Genomic DNA, 22,577 nt, shown 5'->3' with positions numbered 1-22,577 from the left:
GAGAGACCTACACAGCCTCAGGTCTGAAGGTGGAGGTGCTGGTACCCCAGGAGGAAGTGGAAGGAGGTGAGGAGAACTCCTCTCCTTCCCCAATGACAGCGACCCTGGGATCAGGACCACGTGGCTCTCTCAGAGAGAGGGGGGGAGGGATGGCCCTCCACGGGAAAACCACTGTTCTCCAAGTTCTCTCACAGTCTGTGGGAAATTCCCATATGGAGGGGACTGAACTGTGGCAGGGGTGTCTTCATCAAGCTAGCACCCCAGGAGAGCAGACAGTGAAGGAAGAACGAGAAGCCCCCAGGATTGGGCAGGCGAAAGAAATCCCTTCCCCCACCCAGAGCACCAGCACAGCTGGTCGGCCAGAGCACCCAGGGAGCACAGCAGGCTCAGAATACACAGCTCCTGACCCCCCACCCAGTGCTGGCATGTGGGGGCTGCAATCAGATATTTTCAGAATGAGGAAAAATAAGCCAACGACCTCAAGCAGTATGCAAAAATATACTAAATCTCCAGACCAGAAGGAAAATGACAAGCATCCAGAAATCAATCCTGAAGGCACAGAAATTTATAACTTAAACGACAGAGAATTCAAAACAGCTAACATAAAAAAGCCCGACAAATTACAAGAAAATACAGATAGACAATTCAATGAAATCAGGAACTTCTTCACAAAAGAGATTTAAACTATAAAGAAAAACCAACCAAAAATGTTGGAGATGAAAAACACAATGGAGGAGATAAAGAAAAATCTGGAATCTTTAAAGAACAGAGCTGACAATATGGAGGAAAGAATTAGCAACACTGAGGACAGGAATGCAGAAATGCTCCAGATGGAGGAGGAAACAGAACTAAGATTAAAAAGAAATTAAGAAATTCTCTGAGAAATATCTCACTCAATTAGGAAATGTAACATAAGGATTATAGGTATTCCAGAGGGAGAAGAGAGGGAAAAAGGAGCAGACAGCTTGTTCAAAGAAATAATAGCTGAGAACTTCCCAAACCTTGGGAAGGAGCTGGAAATACAAGTGAATGGAGTCAACAGATCTCCTAAATATATCAATATGAAAAGACCCTTTCCAAGACATATCGTAGTAAAGCGGGCCAAAGTCAATGATAAAGAAAAAATATCAAGGGCAGCAAGATAAAAAAAAATAACATACAAAGGAATTCCTATCAGGCTCTCAGCCAATTTCTTGGCAGAAACTTTACAGGCTAGGAGAGAGTGGAATCATATATTCAAAATTCTGAAAGACACTTTCAGCCAAGAATACTCTATCCAGCGAGAATATCCTTCAGATATGAGGGAGAAATAATAACTATCCCAGATAAACAGAAGCTAAGGGAGTTCATTGCCACAAGAACCCCACTACAAGACATGCTCAAGAAGGCCCTCATGCCTGAAAAAAAAAGAGAAAGGGGATACAAAGCTTTGAGCAAGGAGAAAAATAGGTAACCAAAATCAGAAAAATTGCAGCTCTCTATCAGAATAGGTTAGCAAACACTTAATATAACATCAAAGATTAAGGGAAGGAAAACACCAAAAATAAATATAACCTCATCACTTTAAACACAAACTCACAACACAAGATGGAGTAAGTTGTGACAATAGTAACCTAGAAGGGGAAGAGGCAAGGCATGGAATCGACTTAGTCTAAGGAAATAAGAGGCCATCAGAAAATGGACTATCTCATCTATGAGATTTTTTATACAAACCTCATGGTAACCACTAAACAAATAATCAGAACAGACACATACGATAAATAAAGAGAAAACTAAGAAAACCATCATACAAAACTACCAAACTGAATTGGTACTCTGAAACACATGGGACGAGAAACAAAGGAAATGAAAAAGAACCGGAAAATGAGCAATAAAATAACAACAGTAAGCCCTCATGTATCAATAACCACTCTAAATGTAAATGGACTGAACTCTCCAATCAAAAGACACAGAGCTGCGGGGTGGATTAAAAAACAAGACCCAAAAATATGCTGCCTCCAGGAAACATATCTCAGCTCCAAAGACAAAATGCAGGCTCAGAGTGAAAGGATGGAAGACAATACTCCAAGCTAATGGCAAACAAAAGAAAGCAGGTGTTACCATACTTATCTCAAACAAAGTAGACTTGAAGATAAAACAGGTAATGAGAGACAAAGTGGGGCAATATATAATGATAAAAGGGACCATCCACCAAGAAGACCTATCACTTTTAAATATATATGCACCCAACACAGCACCAAAGTACATAAAGCAACTATTAACAAACCTAAAAGGAGATAATATCAATAACACATAATAGTAGGGGGTCTTAACACCCCACTTACATCAATGGATAGAAAGTAAATAAGAAAATAAATAAGAAATAATAAGAAAGTAAATAAGAAAATAGTGGACTTAAATGAAAAACTAGACGAGATGGTCTTAATAGATATATAGAGAGCAGTCCATCTAAACATAGCAGATTACACATTCTTCTCAAGCACGCACGGAACATTCTCAAGGATAGACCACATGTTGGGAAACAAGGCAAGCCTCTATAAATTTAAGAAGATTGAAATTGTAACAAGCATCTTTTCTGACCATAACACTATGAAACTAGAAATCAACTACAAGAAAAAAACTGGGAAAGTGACAAAGATGTGGAGACTAAACAACATACTACTGAACAACAAATGGATCATTGAAGAAATAAAAGGAGAAATCAAAAAATATCTGGAGACAAATGAAAATGAAAATACAACATACCAACTCATATGGGATACAGATATAAGCAGTCCTGAGAGGGAAACTACTAGCAATACAGGACCACCTTAACAAACAAGAAAAATCCCAAATAAGCAACTTTAAACTACACCTAACAGAATTAGAAAAAGAAGAACAAAGCCCAAAGTCAGCAGAAGGAGAGAAATAATAAAAATTAGATCAGAAATAAATGAAATTGAAACCAAAAAAACAGTAGAAAGGATCAATGAAACAAAGAGCTGGTTCTTTGAGAAGATAAACAAAATGACAAACCCTTAGCCAGACTCACTAACAAAAAAAGAGAGAAGGCTGAAATAAATAAAATTAGAAATGAAAGAGGAGAAATTACAATGGATAATAAGAGAATACTATGAAAAACTATATGCCAACAAATTGGACAACCTACAAGAAATGGATAAATTCTTAGACTCACACAACCTCCCAAAACTGAATCAAGAAGAAATAGAGAATTAGAATAGAACAATCACAAGTAAAGAGATTGAAACAGTACTCAAAAACCTCCCAAAAAATAAAAGTCCAGGACCAGATGGCTTCTCTGGAGAATTTTACCAGACATTCAAAGAAGATCTAATACCTATCCTTTTCAAACTATTCCAAAAAAGAGAGGAAGATGGAACACTTCCTACCACACTCTACGAGGCCAACATCACCCTGATCCCAAAGCCAGACGAGGACAACACAAAGAAGGAAAATTACAGGCCAATATCGCTGATGAACATAGATGCAAAAATCCTCAACAAAATATTGGCAAACCAAATACAGCAATACATTAAAAAGATCACACACCATGATCAAGTGGGATTTATATCAGGGACACAGGGATGGTTCAACATCCGCAAATTAATCAATGTGATACACCACATTAATAGAATGAGGAAAAAAACCCACATGATCATCTCAATAGATGCAAAGAAAGCATTTGACAAGATCCAACATCCATTTATGATAAAAACTCTCAACAAAATGGGCATAGAAGGAAAGTTCCTCAACATAATAAAGGCCATTTATGACAAACCCACAGCCAACATCATACTCAATGAGGAAAGTTTGAAAGCCATTCCTCTGAGAACAGGAATAAGACAAGGGTGCCCACTCTCTCAACTCTTATTCAACATAGTACTGGAGGTTTTGGCCAGAGCAATTAGGCAAGAAAAAGGAATAAAAGGAATCCAAATAGGCAACAAAGAAGTGAAACTCGCACTGTTTGCAGACGACATGATTTTATATATAGAAAACCCTACAGAATCCATTGGAAAACTACTACAGCAAAGTTGCAGGGTACAAAATCAACTTAAAAAAATCAGTTGCATTTCTATACTCTAATAACAAACTCACAAAGAAGTCAAGAATACAATCCATTTACAATTGCAACAAAAAGAATAATATATCTAGGAATAAAGTTAACCAAGTAGGTGAAAGACCTATACAATGAAAACTATAAGACATTAATGAAAGAAATCGATGATGACATAAAGAAATGGAAAGATATCCTATGCACATAGACTGGAAGAATAAACATAGTTAAAATGTCCATACTACCTAAAGCAATCTACAGATTCAGTGCAATCCCAATCAGAATCCCAACGACATTCTTCATGGAAATAGAACAAAGAATACTAAAATTCATATGGGGCAACAAAAGGCCCTGAATAGCTAAAGCAATCCTGAAAAAGAAGAACATGTGATGGAGGCATCACAATCCCTGACTTCAAAATATCCTACAAAGCTATAATAATTAAAACAGCATGGCACTGGTACAAAAACAGACACACAGATCAATGGAACAGAATTCAAAGGCCAGAAATAAAACCATACATCTACGGACAGCTAATCTTCGACAAAGGAGCTAAGAACATACAATGGAGAAAGGAAAATCTCTTCAATAAATGGTGCTGGGAAAACTGGACAGCCACATACAAAAGAATGAAAGTAGACTCTTTTCTTTCACCATACACAAAAATGAACTCAAAATGGACCAAAGATTTGAAGGTAAGACCTGAAACTATAAAACTCCTGGAAGAAAACATGGGCAGTACACTTTTTGACATTGGTCTCAGAGGGATCTTTTTGAATTCCGTGTCTATTCGGACAAGGGAAACAAAAGAAAAAATAAATAAGTGGGACTTCATCAGATTAAAGAGCTTCTGCAAGGCAAATGAAACCCGGATTAAAATGAAAAGACAACCCACCAGCTTGGCGAAAATATTTGCAAATCATATATCTGACAAGGGGTTACTTATATAAAGAACTCACACAACTGAACAAGAAAAAACAAACAACCTGATCAAAAAATGGGCAGAGGATATGAACAGACTTTTTTCCAGAGATATACAGACGGTCAACAGGCACATAAAAAGATGTTCAACATCACTAATCACCAGGGAAATGCAAATCAAAACTACACTAAGATATCACCTTACACCTGTTAGAATGGCTATAATCACCAAGACAAAAAATAACAAACGCTGGCGAGGTTGTGCAGAAATGGGAACCCTAATTCACTGCTGGTGGGAATGCAAACTGGTGCAGCTTCTATGGAAAACAGTATGGAGATTCCTCAAAAAATTAAAAATAGAAAGACATTATGATCCAGCTATCCCACTACTGGATATTTATCCAAAGAATCTGAAATCAACAATCCAAAGCAGGTTATGCACCCCTATGTTCATTGCAGCATTATTCACTATAGCCAAGACGTGGAAGCAACCAAGTGTCCCTCAACAGATGATTGGATAAAGAAGATGTGGTGTATATATACAATGGAATACTACTCAGCCATAAAAAAATACAAAATCGTTCCATTTGCAACAACATGGATGGACCTGGAGGGTATTATCTTAAGCGAAATAAGCCAGACAGAGAAAGACAAACACGGTATGACTTCAGTCATATGTGGAAGATGAACCTACACACGGACAGAGAGAACAGTTTGGTGGTTACCAGGGGCAAGGAGGGGTGGGAGGTGCGTACAAGGGGTGAAGGGATGCATTTATGTGGTGACTGACAAACAATAATGTACAACTAAAATTTCACAATGTTATAAACTATTATGACATCAATAAAATTAAAAAATGTTTTACAAAAAAAAATAAGATGATGAAAACATCAATTAGGATTTTCCTTAATTAGTTTAATGTGATATTTTAAAAGGGAAATAGAAAGCTTTCTTTTTAATCAGATAGCAATCCTCAAATACATGTGTGGAGTATGATAATTTCTAAAAAATGTTCTATTTTTTGATCCAAAATAAATTATCACCAAATTTCAACTTTTTAAATCCAAAAGTCTTTTTCTTCCCCCTGCCACGCAAGCCTTCAAACAAGTAAGATATACAGACATATCTGTACTGGTCTCTGCTTTTTTCCAACAACAGAAAACATCAAGCAAATAGGAGGACTGCTCTCTACATAAAGAAACCTGCTGCCTTTAATTATTAAAATCAGCAAAAAGCACTGGCACTTGAGGTTTTAAAAACCAGCAAATAAATGTTTGCAAGGGAGGTGCCAATGCTTTTAATCAAAGCATTGCTTCCTGTAATTATTATATGCCACATAAAATAACAACTGTCTTTGCCACAGATAGTTAGCCAGTCCTGTACTTAGCTGCTCTGTCATTTAGGAAATGACCAAGTGCTTTTTCAGAAGCTAAGTGGTTAATATCATGTGATTACTTTAGTAAGAGTTCTAAACAAAGCCAGTAATGTGAGGATCTGTTGACTGATCCAAGAAAGCAGTAAGTTAAGACGGAAGCAGACATGGCCCGGCCGCTGATCAGAGAGAGAGGACAAGCTCCTCGGAAGAGCGTCAGACCCTGCATGGCACTCCCTGGAGGACGCCGCCCCTGGGCCAGCGGTGTCTGTAAAGGAGGGCAGACGTGGCAGCTGAGTAAGAACAGATAAAACGACCTAGGGGACAGAAGAGAGGCGCCTCGTCTCCTCGGTGCTTCCCAGGAGAGCTGAGTGGCAGGGTCTGGTCTGCAGTGAACTCAGTGAAGGCAGGAAAACGCCTCCGACCATAAGCCCAGGACACATTCACTCATCCAGCGGGACACCTACACACTACCACAACAAGGGTTGGGAGCACTCAGTGCTTAGGTGCCTGGGGGGTTAGTGAAAGCCAAACCCACTACAGGGCCCCTTCCTGCAGGATCCTTTCAGCTCCAGCGAGACCAACGCTGAACGCCACATGCAGTGGGTCCTGCCACCCACCATGGTCTGTGCTCTCTGCTGACTCCCATCACGTGGTCTGTAGCTGAAGGCCAAGAGCCACAGCACGGCCTCAGGGGGTTCAGCTTCTGACATCAGTAACTGCTCAGCCGCAATATCAGCCCATCCTCCAAAGTGGACGAACAAAAACCAGCACTCAAAGGGGCCTCCGTAGGACCTGGAACAGAATCAAAACACATGGCAGCTGGGCAACTGATTTCTTTTTCCTTTTGGTTCTTAAAGCAACTGTAATTTTGTGAACGGTTGGCTAAATTGTTCTTATCCACTAAAGTACAACTTGCAAGGAATACAAGTTAGACTCAGAAAAATAGCTCACAATGCCACTCTGAACCCATTATAGGACCTTCAAAAGCATGCCTCTTAAAAGCCCATGTGCCTAAGGTCTTCAGACATTTAAATCTTTATATCCAGGGACCCTGAGTGAGTACAGGACTTTGAGAAAGGAAGATTTTGGCCCACGACCAACAGGAATGATGCAAGATGAGAACTGGCAGGCGTGCCTCTCTGCCTTGTGCATGGCACGCACAGCTGGGCTGCCGTGCAGAGTGGGGCCTCCTGGCCACAAGGCAGCCACCCAGGTAGCTCCAGAGCAAGAAATGAGGGGACTCCCTGGGGTCCAGACGGAAACCAGAGAAGGGACATGGGGACGCAGGCAGAAACATGTGCTATTTCCTTTCTGACAAAACACAAGGTTCTGGTTGGTATTTTGGCAATTATGAATTTTTAATGAGCTGTATATTGTGTTCTTTCCGTTTCACGCATACATCAACGCAGAAAAGTTAAAGCTTTTGTGAAGCCATCCTTTTGTCACACTGGGAACTGGGAGTTCCAATAGTTGTTTAAAGAGTAGACCCATTAATTTCGCACAGTAACAATCTCAGCAGTTTAAAATCTCCCCTGGAGAAAATGGACGACTGGCCGGAGATCAAGCTAGATCAGAACCTTCCTTCTGAACTGGGAAAGCTCCCAGAACAGGAAAGTTCTGGCCCCCTTCTACAGTGCTCTGTCTTTGTTGGATCTGGGTGTGTATTCCTCTGCGTGGCCCATGGAATCCCCTTGAGCACTGTGCTCAGCTCCCCTGGTCACTGCTTCCTCCTGTCCAGGCCCTCCCTGAGAACATGTAAGGAATGTTCTGAAATCTAGCTTGCAGAACAAGGGAGAAAAAAGGAAGGAAGGGGAGTATTAATCTTACTCATTTGTCCCCAAGGAGGGAGAGCTAATGCTCCACGGGCCACGTTGATGTTGGGCTGGGTTTGTCCCAAAAGCAAGGAACAGGTTCCATGGCGTCTCTTCCTTGCAGACCTCAGGGATGAGTCAGCTGAGCAGCAGGGCTCTCTCGTGCTTCCTGCTCCTGAGTGGGCATCACCCCTGGATCACAGCTCATGGTCTGCCTGGCAGAGATGGGCCTGGCCATTCTCCTTCTTTTCTACCAATAACTGAGTGTGCAAGGCAGCCCCATGTGGCTGGCTGAGAAAATGCCTAAACCTGCTCCCAGACCCTCCCTGCCGATAGACCCCGAGGTCTAGTTCAGGCAGATCTAGGTTAGGTAGGACTCCCGTGAAGTTTTGGGTCTAGGTCCTGCTCTTCAACACAGACAACCAGAAAAGGTGCAGATGGAGCTGCCAAGGTGTGGAAAGTCATTAATATGGCCAGTATTCTGATTCCCACTTGGCCGCCAGTTCTTTTTGTCTCTTCTATTGGTAAGCATCTTAGGGGAGGGGGGTAGTAGTGAGTAACTGGCACCCAAACCTACATCAGTGATCATAAACATAAGAGCACCAACCATAATCTGTGATGGCTCAGTGATGAGATTACAAAGAATTTCAAGAGGGAAGAGTGGCAAAAGGAACATATAAAGACAGTCTTAGTAGGCTAGTACAGACAATGAATAAAATACTTAAACACTAAAAGCAAGCAAGTTAAGAGGAAGCCGAAGGGTGTTATGTTACACAGAACTTAGCAGAGCCTAAATGTCAATGCTTTTGGGAAAATAACACATACAAGAGGGTACCTAATACCATATGTTAGAAATTAATTTATGTTAGAATGGATTTTCAGTTTTAGATAAATATTTATTAAAAAGAGACGGAAAAAGAAACATTTCATCCTACTGTGCAGAAGTTTAGAATTTCCTTCCCTAGAGAGTAGAGAAGTAGAGAGAAAACCAAAGGACCAGAGAGGCACCTTTCTCCTGCATGGCTGGGGGTTTGCAGCACGTGGGCACTGCTCTTTTTCTAGGGTCTGTTCTTTTCACTGTTATGCTTGTATATTTCAAAACCTAATACCAGCCCTTCCTCCTGTAAATACATCTGTATGAGGTATTTACAGATGCACGGCTGTTTATTCTGAGCTGCTCAAAGGGATGTGCGCGGCCGTGTGCTTCCTCCACTTCTCACTCAGCAATGTGCTTACCTATTTAGGGATGGTCACAGACCAACAATGCCTCTCCTGTCAGCCTTGCTCAAAGGGAAGACAGGGATCCCGAGAAACCACGTGAGAAGCAGACCTAAGAGTCGCCAGTGTTTGCTTACCCGTCAGTCTGGTCTTCAACTCTCTCTCTGAGCTTTTCTGAAATATGTTTCAGTGACTGGTGCCACAGTCCCTGTGGGATATCTGTGGGTGGAGAGAGAAAGCAGAGGGAGCTGAAGAAAAGTCAAACCTATCAGGAATCGTCTGCAGCTAAGACCAGAAGAGATTTGGGGAAAAGGCCTTCCTTTCCTGGTCCATGGAACCCATACCATTGCTCTCATGCTGTTCCCAGCCAGTATCCATCTCTTAGGCCTGGGAAGAAGGATCTGTCAGTGTTACACAGAACTAACTTCAAGGGCTCTTTGACTCCGATCCATGGAAGTAGACAGACTGCACAGGCAGCCCCCCGGAGGATTTAGAAATGCTGTGTTGCAGAAGCCCTGGGTTTTTTTCTTTGCTACCTACCTACCCCATCACTAATAATTTGTGATTTCAAAATACATGGACACTGTAATAAAACAGTCAACAAGGAATTAGGAATGGCCTACCCAACTGTTTTTCTATGATTGTTATGAATTCAGAATATGATTTCCGGTATATAGTAAAGAAAAGGCCAGAAAAATAAAAATACATGGGTATCATACAAACAAATGTCTTTTCTGGAATTAGTTTTTCTGGCTTCACAATTATCCTGTGGTCTTAAACATATCTGAGCATGTATATATCTGCAGTTCTGAACTACGTCTGAAAAAGGTTACCACATGTCCATGTAGTGATAGATTCTATAATTAAACACATAAGGAAGACAATGCAAGCGATAGAGTGGCTACTACTGCTCCACAAATGTTACAGATTAAAGAGCATGTCTTCTCTCTCCCTCCCCGGAATCCCAGAACTCTTGATCTGCAGCCTGTGAGGGCATTTTCATTTTCTTCTTTGTACGAGCTGTTTAGATACTTATGTCCCCCTCCTTGTAGCTCCTGGATAGTCAGGGCTCATAAATGATCCATCTTTTATACCCCACAGGACTTTACAGTGAGCACAAAATCTATTTCTGATGCATAGAAGATTCTACTATTAAAAAAACACTGCAATTTGTGAATATAACATTCATTTTTTCCAAAAGTAATATGCAGAAAACTGTTCTAGGAACTACCATAGGAGGTTCTTGTACTTCTGCTTGAATTTACTTATTTATTTTTGGACATAAATCTAGGGCAATCACACAGAGGAAAAGGTAAACAGGCTGGGTTCATGCCCATAGACCACCTTCGTCTTCTGTTTATGGATTTCCAAACTTAAAAAAGAACAACTCCGATACTTTTTCTGGAGCTCACTCAGCTTCTCACGTGGGCTGACCTTAGTCTTTGTTGATCTGACTTCAGCTGTGAGGTGCATCCCTAGAAAGAATCACTAACTTTTCTGTCTTATTAAAGTTTTCCTGTTGTGTTCCCACAGGGTAAGTTTTGCAACACTGTTGAGCAGAGCTCCCACCAGGCCCATCACCCCCTCCACCTCCAGCGTCTGAGAGGACAGTGTCAGATGGGTCCCTCTGGGTGAGAACCTACGTCTTTTGGAAAAAGGAAGAGGAATTTGGATTTTGTAAAATACTCTGAAACTTTGAATCATCTGCTTTTCTCAAATTAATCTACTTACTCAAGTCTCATGAAAAAGGCAGGCAAAACATGGCATAAAAAGGAAATATTATTATTATTGTTACTGTCATTTTCCTCTTTCCTCTTCTCTTTCCTTCCATGTCAGATAAGATGCCGCCTTCTACAGCAGAGTCTGTGCTTGTGTCAGTGTGCCCTTTTTCAGATTTCAGGCTTTCAGGAGAAGGATGTCTTTATTCTCTATTTCTGAAATGTTCCCTAAACACAAGTTCGCAGGCATGTTAACGGTCAGCACCAGCTGAATGAAGGATGGAATCATCACTTCCCTGACTGGATATGGCCTTTGGGAGGCTGGCAGATGAAATCAGAGAAGGCCATGGTCTAACACACTCACTGAATTCTTTCAAAAGCCTTCCCTTGGCTTGGTTGGGAGAAACTTCCCCTAAATTTCTTTGCCTTCATCCATCATTTTATCTTTTCTTCTGCAACAAGGGGCACAGAGTAGAAAGAATGAAATACAAATAATTGTACTGTTTTATTCTAACTCACCCAAGTCTTAGCCTGTTCCTGGCACCCAGGCAGATCCGCTGGCAATGACAGAGGCCTTGTATCATCTGGAACAGACTATCAAAACCTAACTAGAGGCATTTTTTTTCTTTTTTCTTTCTTTTGGTAAGTGATTATAACTGGGAAGTCAAGCAAATTCTCACATCAAAATCCACAGGATGTGAGACCCTGAGAGCTAAAGGGATATTAGTGATGACCATTCCATCTCCCCTGGTTATAGATCAGGAACTGGGACGGAAAGGGTATGATTTGTCAGTGCTTTTTCCCAGAAATTATTTAATACAGGCAGAATCAACCTTCACGTACCTTTTGGGTGTTGGAGTAGCACCATGACAAGAGATGGAGAAGCATAAGGAAAGTAGGTCTTGAGTGCAAACTTTAGCTACAATAGAATAAAAAATTCAAAATGGCATGGACATTAGGATTAGAAAGGGTGTTAAGCAAACATAAAATCTTGCATCATCTGCCCAAAAAAGACCCACTAGTACTAACATGGTCAGTCTTTTCTTAAACATTTGTTTTAAAAAAACATGTTTTCAATAACTTTGTAAATACATTCCAGAAAAAAGAACCTTTTAAAATCACCTTCTGGAACTTCAGAAAAATAAAGTTATGCTCTTGATGTCCTTATATCAATTCTTTACCTCACATGAACCCAATTATACACATAAATCTTCTAGTGAAGTGAGAGTTTCCAAGGCAGTTGTGAGATGTTAGGTATTCCAGCACGGTTTTTTGGTGAGGAAGACTGACCCTGAGCTAACATCCATTGACAATCTTCCTCTTTTTGCTGAGGAAGATTAGCCCTGAGCTAACATCTGTGCCCTTCTTCCTCTATTTTATATGTGGGATGCTACCAAAACACGGCTTGATGAGCAGTGCATAGGTCGGCACCCGGGATCCGAACCAGCAAACCCCGGGCCACCGAAGCAGAGCACGCGAACTTAACCATTACACCACCAGGCTGGCCTCCCAGCATGGTTTTTTAACAACAAAAAAAGCAGAAAACAACAATGGTGCTCACAATACTTTGAGAGCCAAAGTGCTATAGTGATCTATGCCTCAGAAGGCACAGAAGCTTTGAAATACTTTTGTAAAAAATTGAGGTAAAATCTAGAAAAAGTTAAGTGCATGGGCTTTAGGTGTACAACTTGATGAGTTTTGGTAAATACGTAAATCTATGACCACCCCAGTCAAGACACAGAACATTTCTATTACCCTAAAAAGTTCCCTTGTGGCTCCACCCTACCCTGGCAACCAATATATTGATTTCAACAGGAGAGATTAGCTTTGCTTATTCTTGAATTTCATATAAATAGAATCAAAGAGTATGTATTCTTTTTTGTCTGGCTTCTTTGTTTTTGTTTCTGAGATTCATCCATGTTATTATGTATAAGTAGTTCACTCTTTTTTTATTGCTTAGAAATAGTCATTGTGTGAATATACCATAATCTGTTTATTCATTCTCCTATTGATGGACATTTGGGTTGTTTCCATTTTGAGGCTATTTTGAATAATGCTGCAATTAACATTCATATTTATGTCTTTTATGGACATGTGCTTTCAATTTTCTTAGGTAAATACCATAAAAATGGAATTACTGGGTCATGGAGTAGATGCTTGTTTAACTATATAAGAAACTGCCATACAGTTTTCCAAAGTGGTTGTACCATTTCACACTCCTACTAGCAATTTATGAGAATTCCAGTTGCTCCACATACAAACATTTGGTATTGTCAATCTTATTAATTTTAGCCTTTCTAGTGGGTGTGAAATGTTACCTCGTTATGGCTTTACTATGCATTTTCCTGATGGCAAATATGTTGAACAATTTTCATGTGTTTATTGCCAACTTATATATCTTTTTTGAAGTGTGTATTCAAGTCTTTTTTGTCCACTTTTTCAAACTGAGTTGTTTCTTGGGGAATTGTAAGAGATTTTTACATATTCTGGACACAAGTTCTCTGTCAGATAAATGTATTGAAAATATTCTTTCCCAGCTGGTGGCTTGCTTTTTCATTTTCTCAACTATGTCTATCAAAGAACAGAAGTTTTTAATTTTGATGAAGTCTAATTTATCCATTTTTCTCCTATAGTTAGTGCTTTTTTGCATCCTTTCTAAGACATCTTAGATTATACTAATGTCAAAAAAGATATACAAAAATGTACAACCAAAATTTCACGTCATCAACTATTAAGACATCAAGAAAAAAAAAAGATATTCTCCTACGTTTTCTTCTAGGAGCTTTATAGTTTTAGCATTTATGTTGAAATCTATGATCCATCTCAAATTAATTTTTGTGTTTTGTGAGGTAGAGGTTCATTTTCTTCCCGTACGGATATCCAGTTGTTTCAGCACCTTACGTTGAAAAATTTCCTTTCCCCACTGAATTGCCTTGGCATCTCTGTCAAAAAGCAACTGACCATATATATATATGGACGGACTATATATGGATATCTAGATATCACTAAAGATATACTTCTGGACTCTACTCTGTTCCACTGATCTATGTCTGTCTTTTTGCCAATACCTCACTGTCTTGATTACTGTAGCTTAAAGTCTTGAAATCAGGTAGCGTGAGTCCTCTGATTTTTTTCTTTTTGCTTTTGTTTTTCAAAATTGTTCTGGCTATTGTAGGTCCTTTGCATTTCAACATAAGTTTTAGAATCAGCTTGTCAATTTCTGCTTTGAAAAGTCTGCTGGAATTTTGACTGGGATCAATAGGTCAATTTGGGGAGAACAGGCATCTTAACTATTCATAAATATGGTTTCTCTCTTCATATTTAAGTTTTCTTTAGTTTTTTTTTTTTTTTTTTTTTTTTTTGCTGAGGAACATTTGCCCTGAGCTAACATCTGATGCCAATCTTCCTCTATTTTCTATGTGGGTCGCTGCCACAGCATGGCTGACAAGTGGTGTAGGTCTGTGCCCGGGATCCAAACCTGTGAACCCGGGCCGCTGAAGTGGAGCGCACCAAACTTAACCATGGGGCCAGCCCAGACTTTTCTTTAGTTTTGTTCAGCAATGTTGCATAGTTTTCAGTGTAGAGGACTTATACACCTTTTGTTAAATTCACTCTTAGTATTTTATATGTGACTGGGGATTTGTCTACTTCTCTTTTTACTTCTGTCAGTTTTTGCTTCATGTATTTCGCAACTCTGTTATTAGGCACACATCCATTTACAATTGGTATTTCTCTTGGTGACCTGACCATTTTATCATTATGGAATGTCCGTTTGTGTCTCTGGTCAGACTTTTTGTCTTGAAGTCTGTTCCATGTGCTGCTAGCAGAGCCATCCCAGCCTTCTGGTGCTGACTCTTTGCATAGCATATCTCTTTCCTTCCTTGTACTTTAATTGATCTGTGTCTTTATAATTAGAAAGGGTCTCTTGAAAACAACATATAGTTGGGTCTTGGTTTTTTATCTAGTCTGACATTTTTGCCTTTTTACTAGTATATTTAGTTAATTTTCATTTAATTTTTGTAATTAATCTACTTGTTGGTATGTTTGGGTTTAGGTCTATCTTTTGATATGTTTTCTTTTGTCCCATCTGTTTTTTGTTCCTCTGACAGCCCACAGCTCAGTCTTTTGATACCTCAAATTAATCAGATTGTGCCTTGAGTTCTGGCCACCCCATGACCCTACTCAACCCCCTCCCATCACATGAGAGCCTGCGGGGGAAAGTTAGAATACCCAATGTGGTTCCCTTTTTCAAGGCTTGAATCCCCTCCAGTTACTATCTGCTTTTTTGGTTGCTCTATAGTACCTTCAAATAGTTTTTAAAAAATATTTTGCTCAGAGTTTACCATTTTTATCTGTGGGAGATTTAGTCTAGTACATTATCAAACTCTGCCACTAGACCCTGAGCTGATTTGCTGTTTGTACTGAGCCATTATGCAAGTTCAGAAAAAGTGGCTTGTCACGACAACCTTAAGTTTTTGCTTACTAGTCCGAATGGGCACATTGATGGAGCGGCACTGTGCTCTCCAAATAAAACAAGGGTGAGAGGAAAGGACAAAAGGAGAATGAGAAGCACTGAAGATAAACATTTCTGACAATGGGAAAGAATGTGGATTAATGGGATTTCTCATAAACTGCTAGGGGGAATATAAATTGGCACAAACACGTATGAAAACACTTTGGCAGTAACTACCGAAGGTGAACTTTTGCATACCTAATAACCACCCTAAGTATATCTCCCAGAATGTTCAGAAATGTTTGTAAAAGAAAATAAAATCAGGAAACAGCCCCAGTGCTCACCACCAGGAAAATGGCTACATTGTGGCACACTTTCCCAATGGAGCACTACACAGCAACACCCCAAAATGCCACACACGACATAGTGAAATCTTGATAACATACTGAGTGGAAAAGCAAGGCTCAAAGACTGCATACGGTATGCTCCTCTCGTTTGTTGTTTGTTTTATAAAACAACCACAAAGTAAAGAAAACATGGTTTAGGAAATCATATGTATACGATCAAACTGTTTTCAGAAAAAGCAAAGGAATGAGAAACATAAATTCAAGACGGTGGTTCCCGGGGGGCTGAAAGCCAGGGCTATAGGATAGAGGAGGAGCACATGGATACATGTAAGTTATTACTAGTGCGCCAGGTCTTGTTTGGATGTGGGTTCATAGATATTCATTTTATTAAGAATGAATATATGAATGAATGAATAAAACACAGAAAGAAAAGAAGGTCATGTACGGACCAAATAGGACACAGGGCGTCATGCATCAAGAATTATGATTAATCTAAACATGGGCCCTCAGGAAGGCAGGGGATCAATGATGAGAATGGCCAGCAGTCAGAAAGGCAGGCAATCAGGAACAGCTTGGGAAGAGCAATGACATACATGTCTATGAAGGTATCTGCAAAGGGAAGAGGTTATTCCTCTCGTATTTTGGGCCCAAGGTGAGGGGCAATGAGTTCGTTTCTTTTTGGAGCCCTGCCCTGCCTTCCACCAGGACCCAGCGTATGCTCTCCACACCACCAGACACATGTAGCCTGGGCAGGGTACTATTCTAAATTAAAAGCAACTACAACTCCAGTCCAAATCCATAGTGCCCAAGGCCAACACAGCAACTCAGGAGCACAGCGGATTAAGAAAAACAGACTCAAGCGAACGCTGCAGAGCAGTACTTCTTTCACCAGTGTCCTCCACCCCAACGCAGGTGTGTTCCAGGAGCCAAAGGGGGCGTTTCTAGAGGTTGGCTCCTAACTGTATTTAGAATGTAAGGATTTAGAATTTAGAATCTAAATTGTATTTAGAATGTATTTAGAATATAACGAATGTACAGGGGAGATAAAAGATATTTATAATTATGCCTCAAAATAAGTGTGAGGGCCAGCCAGTGCCTTTCAGCAGAGCTCTCCTCCCAAATTCCAGGCAGGGTACCATTGATAATATTGTTTGCCTACAGTCTAGCTAACTTCCCCAGGGAAAGAGAGGATGGGAAAAAATACTTCATAAATATTTATCATTGCCTCAAAAAGCAGAAACATCTGCTAAAACCTGAGGGTTTCTTTGGCGTAGGGGTATGGGATTTTAGTAGAGCCGAGCATCACAGCCCTGCTCTCCTCAGTCAAACCGCAGAAAGCATCACAGGGACCATGAGGCACGTCACAGGAAGCTGCAGGAGACCCAGGCACTAGACCAGGCAAAGCACCACAGAAATGTTAGGTCTGTGGCCATTAGAAGTACAGGCCAGTTAAAATGCCTGAAGGCAAAAGCTCTCTGGTAGAAAGGTTCCTGTTGCACATGGTGCCTCTGCCGATGGGGCCCCGCAGTGCAAGTCTTCCCACAGGCCCCCAGGCCCGGCTTCTTGCTTACTGATTGCGTCCAACTCGCACCTCTTGGTCACTGCCATTCCCAGCTCCTCTTCTACAATTATTCAAATCTCTCCTTGTCGCTCTCACTACCTCCTTTCTCTCTTGGAATCCAATTCACATTGGGGTCTCTGATAAGGAATGGAAACTCTAATAATTAAGAATGTGCAGTATTATTTTGTAAGAAGTGGCATTTCCTTCTTAGCACATGCCACACAGACTCCAGAATACCTATGGCTGGCTTAGGAGGAGCAGAGTCCTGTTCAACAGACAGCATACAACAAAGGCCTGGAAAACTCATCCTCCAGGGCAGCACATGCTGGCCTGACAGAGTTCTCTGACACAACAGTAGATAAATGCTTCTGGGTACCAGGGCAGAGGGCAGACAAGAACTATCCTGACTTATTTCCAATTAAAATGGTTTTCTGGCCCAGTGGCATAGTGGTTAAGTTCGCATGCTCCGCTTCAGCGGCCTGGGGTTCGCAGGTTCGGATCCCGGGTGTGGACCTATGCACCACTTATCAAGCCACGCTGTGGCAGGCGTCCCACATATCGAGTAGAGGAAGATACGCATGGATGTTAGCCCAGGGCCAATCTTCCTCAGCAAAAAGAGGAGGATCGGCAACAGATGTTAGTTCAGGGCTAATCTTTCTCATATAAAATAAAATAAATAAAATAAAATGAAATAAAATAAATAAAGTAAAATAAAATAAATAAAATAAAAAATAAATAAAATAAAAAAATAAATAAAATAAAATAATAAAATAAATAAAATAAAATAAAATAAAATAAAATAAAATAAAATAAAATGGTTTTACCTTTGCTGGGGCATTCATTTGGAAGCTTTCTTCATGAGCTAAACAGTCTATCAAAATCACTGAAAATAAAGTGCTCCTTTCTGGTGATTAGCCAAATACTCTTAACAGCCTTTTTTTCTCTGGGGAATGAATAATATATGCAATATAACAAACCTGCTTCTTCTCTTTTCCCAGAGCTTCTAAGAAGCACCATGTAAACACCTGAATGGTGGCCAGTACTTCTGGGGCTCCGTCGGTTTCCAGGAGTGCGTACCTGAGCAATGCAAAGCCAGATCATAACATATTTAATGATTATCTGCAAACGTGAACCTGAATTGTAAAAGGGAAGAGTGGAAACATGCATTTTGTGCTATAAGCTTCAGCAGTATCTCAGCTCATCAGATTTCAGTGCTTGTGTGAAAGCACTAGAAATTTGTCACTCCTTTTCAAATACTTTCTACAGTTGCAATGTGCAGAGCACCCTTCCTTGGTTTTTAAATTATTAACCACTGCAGATCCCTTCCACATAGGCCCGAATGCTCTTTACAAATATTTGCACACTGTATGCTTGGACGTGCAACATCAACAGACCTTTTGCTTTTTCAAATGGAGAAAGAGCTGCCCAAGGGGGTAAAATGGCTCAGCCAAATCCACCCAGCAAAGTGGTGGAAGAATCTGCGTGTACCTGGTTTGGTTTCCATGCATTTTCATACAACTAACTTTTCTTTATGTTTAAACAAAAAAATCAACTCAAATTTTGCTAGCTCCAACTAAAAACAGCATTCTGACTTCTTATTTCTATGCTGATGTAGTTTAAAGTTGGTATGTTTCAAGACCAACCCAAGTGCTAGGTTATTTGCTGTTGTAAAAATTCCTTTCCCCAGTGTCTGCTGTCTGCCCAGGGGCCTCTACTCTGAGTGTGAGGGGGCTGGAGGTAGAGAGAGGGTGGATACCCTGGCTGAACCAGCACCCAGGAAAGAGGCTAGAAACCTTCCCCAGGTGACGAGCTCCCCAAGAGTGGTTCAGTCTCCCACTAACTGCCAGCCATAACCCAACCTGGTGTCCAGTGGTCTCCTCTTCTCTTATCATCTGTAAATCCAATGCATTTCCCAAGGAGTACTCGTATTTGCAAAATAAAAATTAATGTGTTGTAAGATAACACAACATAGTTGATTGTGCCTTTCAGAAGAGCTCTTTCAGTACGGCATTATTTATTTATTTTTCTCCGTTTTCCTTAGCTTTCAAATCCTTTAAAAAGATTGGTCAGCCCTCATGTGGTGAAGGGAGTACACTGCTACCCTTTATTTTGAACTGAGAAAAATCCTACATGAATATTTAATGATTTAATATCTAATTCAATTCTGCTTTTCTACCATTATTAATAGAATTTTAAAAGGTTAAAAAAAGAAGCTATCTTAATCTTAGGCATTGGCTTTTAAATATATACTAACATTTGGGTTTTACCAAAAAGCTCAGAGGGGTAAGAATAGAATCAGAAACTAATTTCTTCATGGTACAGCCAGAGACTACCACAGAATTTTTTCTTCATATTTGGAAATTGAGCATTTTTAGATCAATAACTAGCAGAAACAGCACAACTTTTACCTGAACATTTCATCCACAATTCTGAATATGGCAGGGTGGCAGGCTGCTTCAGGCTGTAAAGAAAAAGACCATGAGAAAGTAAAATATCAGAAGCATTTCTTCAGTAACAACTTGCTACTATCAGGCAAATGAGTTGTCCAGAAGTGCTGGTGTCTAGAAAATGGGCATATTCCTTTGGGTTAGAAAAAAGTACCACCAGTGCATGGAAAAAACCCTGCATACAAATGCAAACAGTGGTTCTCTTGGGGCAAAGGGATTATGGACAAGCTTTATTTCCTCTTTATACTCCTGTATGTTCCACATTTTCTATAATAATCCCATATGATCCAGAAAAAAGGGTCAATAAGTGTCATGGAAAATTTAAAGATTTTATTTATTCAGTTTTTTCCCCCCAAAGCCCCAGTAGATAGTTGTATGTCATAGGTTCACATCCTTCTAGTTGCTGTACGTGGGACTCGGCCTCGCGTTGCACGGAGAAGTGGTGCCTCGGGGCGCTCCCGGGATCCGAACCCGGGCCGCCAGCATCAGAGCGCGCGCACTTAACCGCTAAGCCACGGAGCCGGCCCAATGTCATGGAAAATTTAAAAAACACCTTCTACCAGCACGCTGTAGTGAGGACACAGTCTGCCTGCGTTGCTAGTTTGACGTAATATGCTCACGTGCCTGACCTCCTCACATGGCCTAGAAGTGTCTCAAGGTCAGATCTGGGCCGCTCTCTTTTCATTCCTGATTACTAGGTAAGGAGTACATAATAATTTAGAATTATTGCCGAAGAAGGCAGTGACCACTACCATGCTGGACTAAATACCATACCTTAGTGCACTATGAATTTAGCAGCTTAAATTATTTAAGATGAAAAGAAGGTTAATGAAAAAAAATAAAGACACTGTCATCTTGAATAATGAAAGCCATCTGATTTATTCTGAGAATATTTTTTTGAGAGTTTTTGATGGTTTAAATCTGCATAAGCTGACCTATTGTGGCCTGCGTGGGGCTTCAGTGGGCCTGACCCAGGCTCCACATCTTTTTGGCCAGAACGTAAAGCCAGAGGAAAATGCCATTTGTTTCTAAAACAGATATTTTACAGTAACATCCAAATGTTAGTGGATTAGGCTCTATAGAGAATTTCTTCTAGTCATATTGCGCTTGATAGGATTAGCTTTGGGAAACATTTTGTCATAGCACTCTCAATAAGAAAAAAGAGAAAAGGTTAGGCTTTGCCTCTGAGGTTTTCCGGACCACGCTGAAGAAAGAATGGCGCCTATCTCAACGGACTTGCTTTTCCACACTGGGTCTGCGCTGGCGTTCTGAGTTTAACATTGAACGTGTGCCATCTAGCGTTCACAGGCTGCCATGAGAGACTGTCACAGAAGGCTGTGGCGAGAGCATTACCACTTGTTAAAGTGGTGGGATGATTTCCTTTTAACTATTTGAAGAGAGAGATTTGTGACTTGGAAGTTAACAAATCTCTACTCTTTAAGTAGAGTGATCCACACTCCCTAATCCTTCACTGATGTGCATTTTTATCTAAAAGAAACCAACTAAAAATTCTCATCAATAACTTCATTATGCACTCAAGAAAGTAACTGGGCAGAATCACAGTTCAACAGAAGAGAGGCAGCGTATTTCTTGGCTTTGATCTCAGTCAAGTCAGTTAACCTCCCTGCTTCTCAGCCTCACTGTAAATAATAACAGTTTTTAAGAGGTCACTGGATATATGCCCAGAAAATATCATAAAAGTTTCTATGCATTTATAATAGAAAAATCCAACAAGAAGGGAAAAGCAAACTGCATGTCTTGAAGAAATGTGATTCATCAAATTTGCCAGAACAGTCTTCCAAAGTTTCATATATAGACAATATGCCTCTTGAATAAGAGTATTTAAGACCAAACAACACTGCCACATGCCCACAGGCAGACACACAGAGCCTGAAAATGTACTGGTAGAAAACCAAAATTGAAAACGGTAAACAGAACCATTCCTTTTGTTCTAAATGGCCTAACTACCCCAGAGACACTCTATCAATTAGAAACCATTAGAAAATCATTCAATACTAATTACAGGGATTTCTGAATACCAAAGAAAAGGATGACCCATTGTGTAGAACAGAGCTACCATGAACATCAAGGTGGGAAGCAAGAAAGTCTAACTCAATTTGTTAAAAGAGTCGACTAGAGCTTGGACATACTTTTCTTTCATGCAGAAACATGCTCAGAACAGCTCAATCCAATATTTTAAATGTCTCCACACTGTGTGGAATCTGCCCCTCAATGTTGATGGACTCTCAGACTTTTTTCTGTCCAAACGCTCACACCTCTGGTTGCTCTCAACCTGCTTTCACAGCGCGTTTTATCTCTTAAAACAGGTAAGATGGCAGGAGCCAGGGAACCCTGCTGAAACAGCAATGGCAGAGGTTTTGGTTTTAAAGCTGGTCTCCCTGGCCATCCCAGAGCTGTGAACAGCTCTTTCTCACCCACAGCCTTTACTGATGGTTTTTAAAATGAGCCTCTTTACACTGCCCGAGCACATAATTTCAGGGCCAGTGAGTACCCTGGTGAAGCTGGGAGTGCTCACAGGCCAGGCATGCGTCCAAGTGACACTGAATCACAAAAGCAAATTTAAGCTGCTTTTCTTATCAAGGGAATCCTCCCAAAAGAATTAAAGTCTTAATTTATGCTTCTTTGGAAGCCATAAATTTTCCCCCTAA

At 40.4% G+C, this 22,577-nt stretch overlaps 1 protein-coding gene across 9 annotated transcripts in view; it reads right to left on the bottom strand.

The window, feature by feature from the left end:
- FANCC (FA complementation group C) overlaps positions 1 to 22,577 on the bottom strand; it is a 265,045-nt gene that overhangs the window by 11,422 nt on the left and 231,046 nt on the right. For all 9 annotated transcript variants that reach the window (XM_087444295.1, XM_087444301.1, XM_087444298.1 and 6 more), the window contains 5 exons: positions 19,870 to 19,922; positions 18,439 to 18,538; positions 11,944 to 12,019; positions 9,520 to 9,601; positions 6,971 to 7,145 (listed from right to left, as the gene is read on the bottom strand). In XM_087444295.1, the coding sequence (XP_087300421.1) occupies positions 6,971 to 7,145; positions 9,520 to 9,601; positions 11,944 to 12,019; positions 18,439 to 18,538; positions 19,870 to 19,922 (486 nt within the window). The remainder of the gene's footprint in view (positions 1 to 6,970; positions 7,146 to 9,519; positions 9,602 to 11,943; positions 12,020 to 18,438; positions 18,539 to 19,869; positions 19,923 to 22,577) is intronic.

This window comes from Ceratotherium simum, chromosome 20 (assembly GCF_057802395.1).
Source record: "Ceratotherium simum simum isolate JZ-2026a chromosome 20, ASM5780239v1, whole genome shotgun sequence".
Classification (NCBI taxonomy): Eukaryota; Metazoa; Chordata; class Mammalia; order Perissodactyla; family Rhinocerotidae; genus Ceratotherium; species Ceratotherium simum.
Note: the sequence above shows the minus strand (reverse complement) of the source record. Positions and strands in the feature narration are given on the sequence as shown.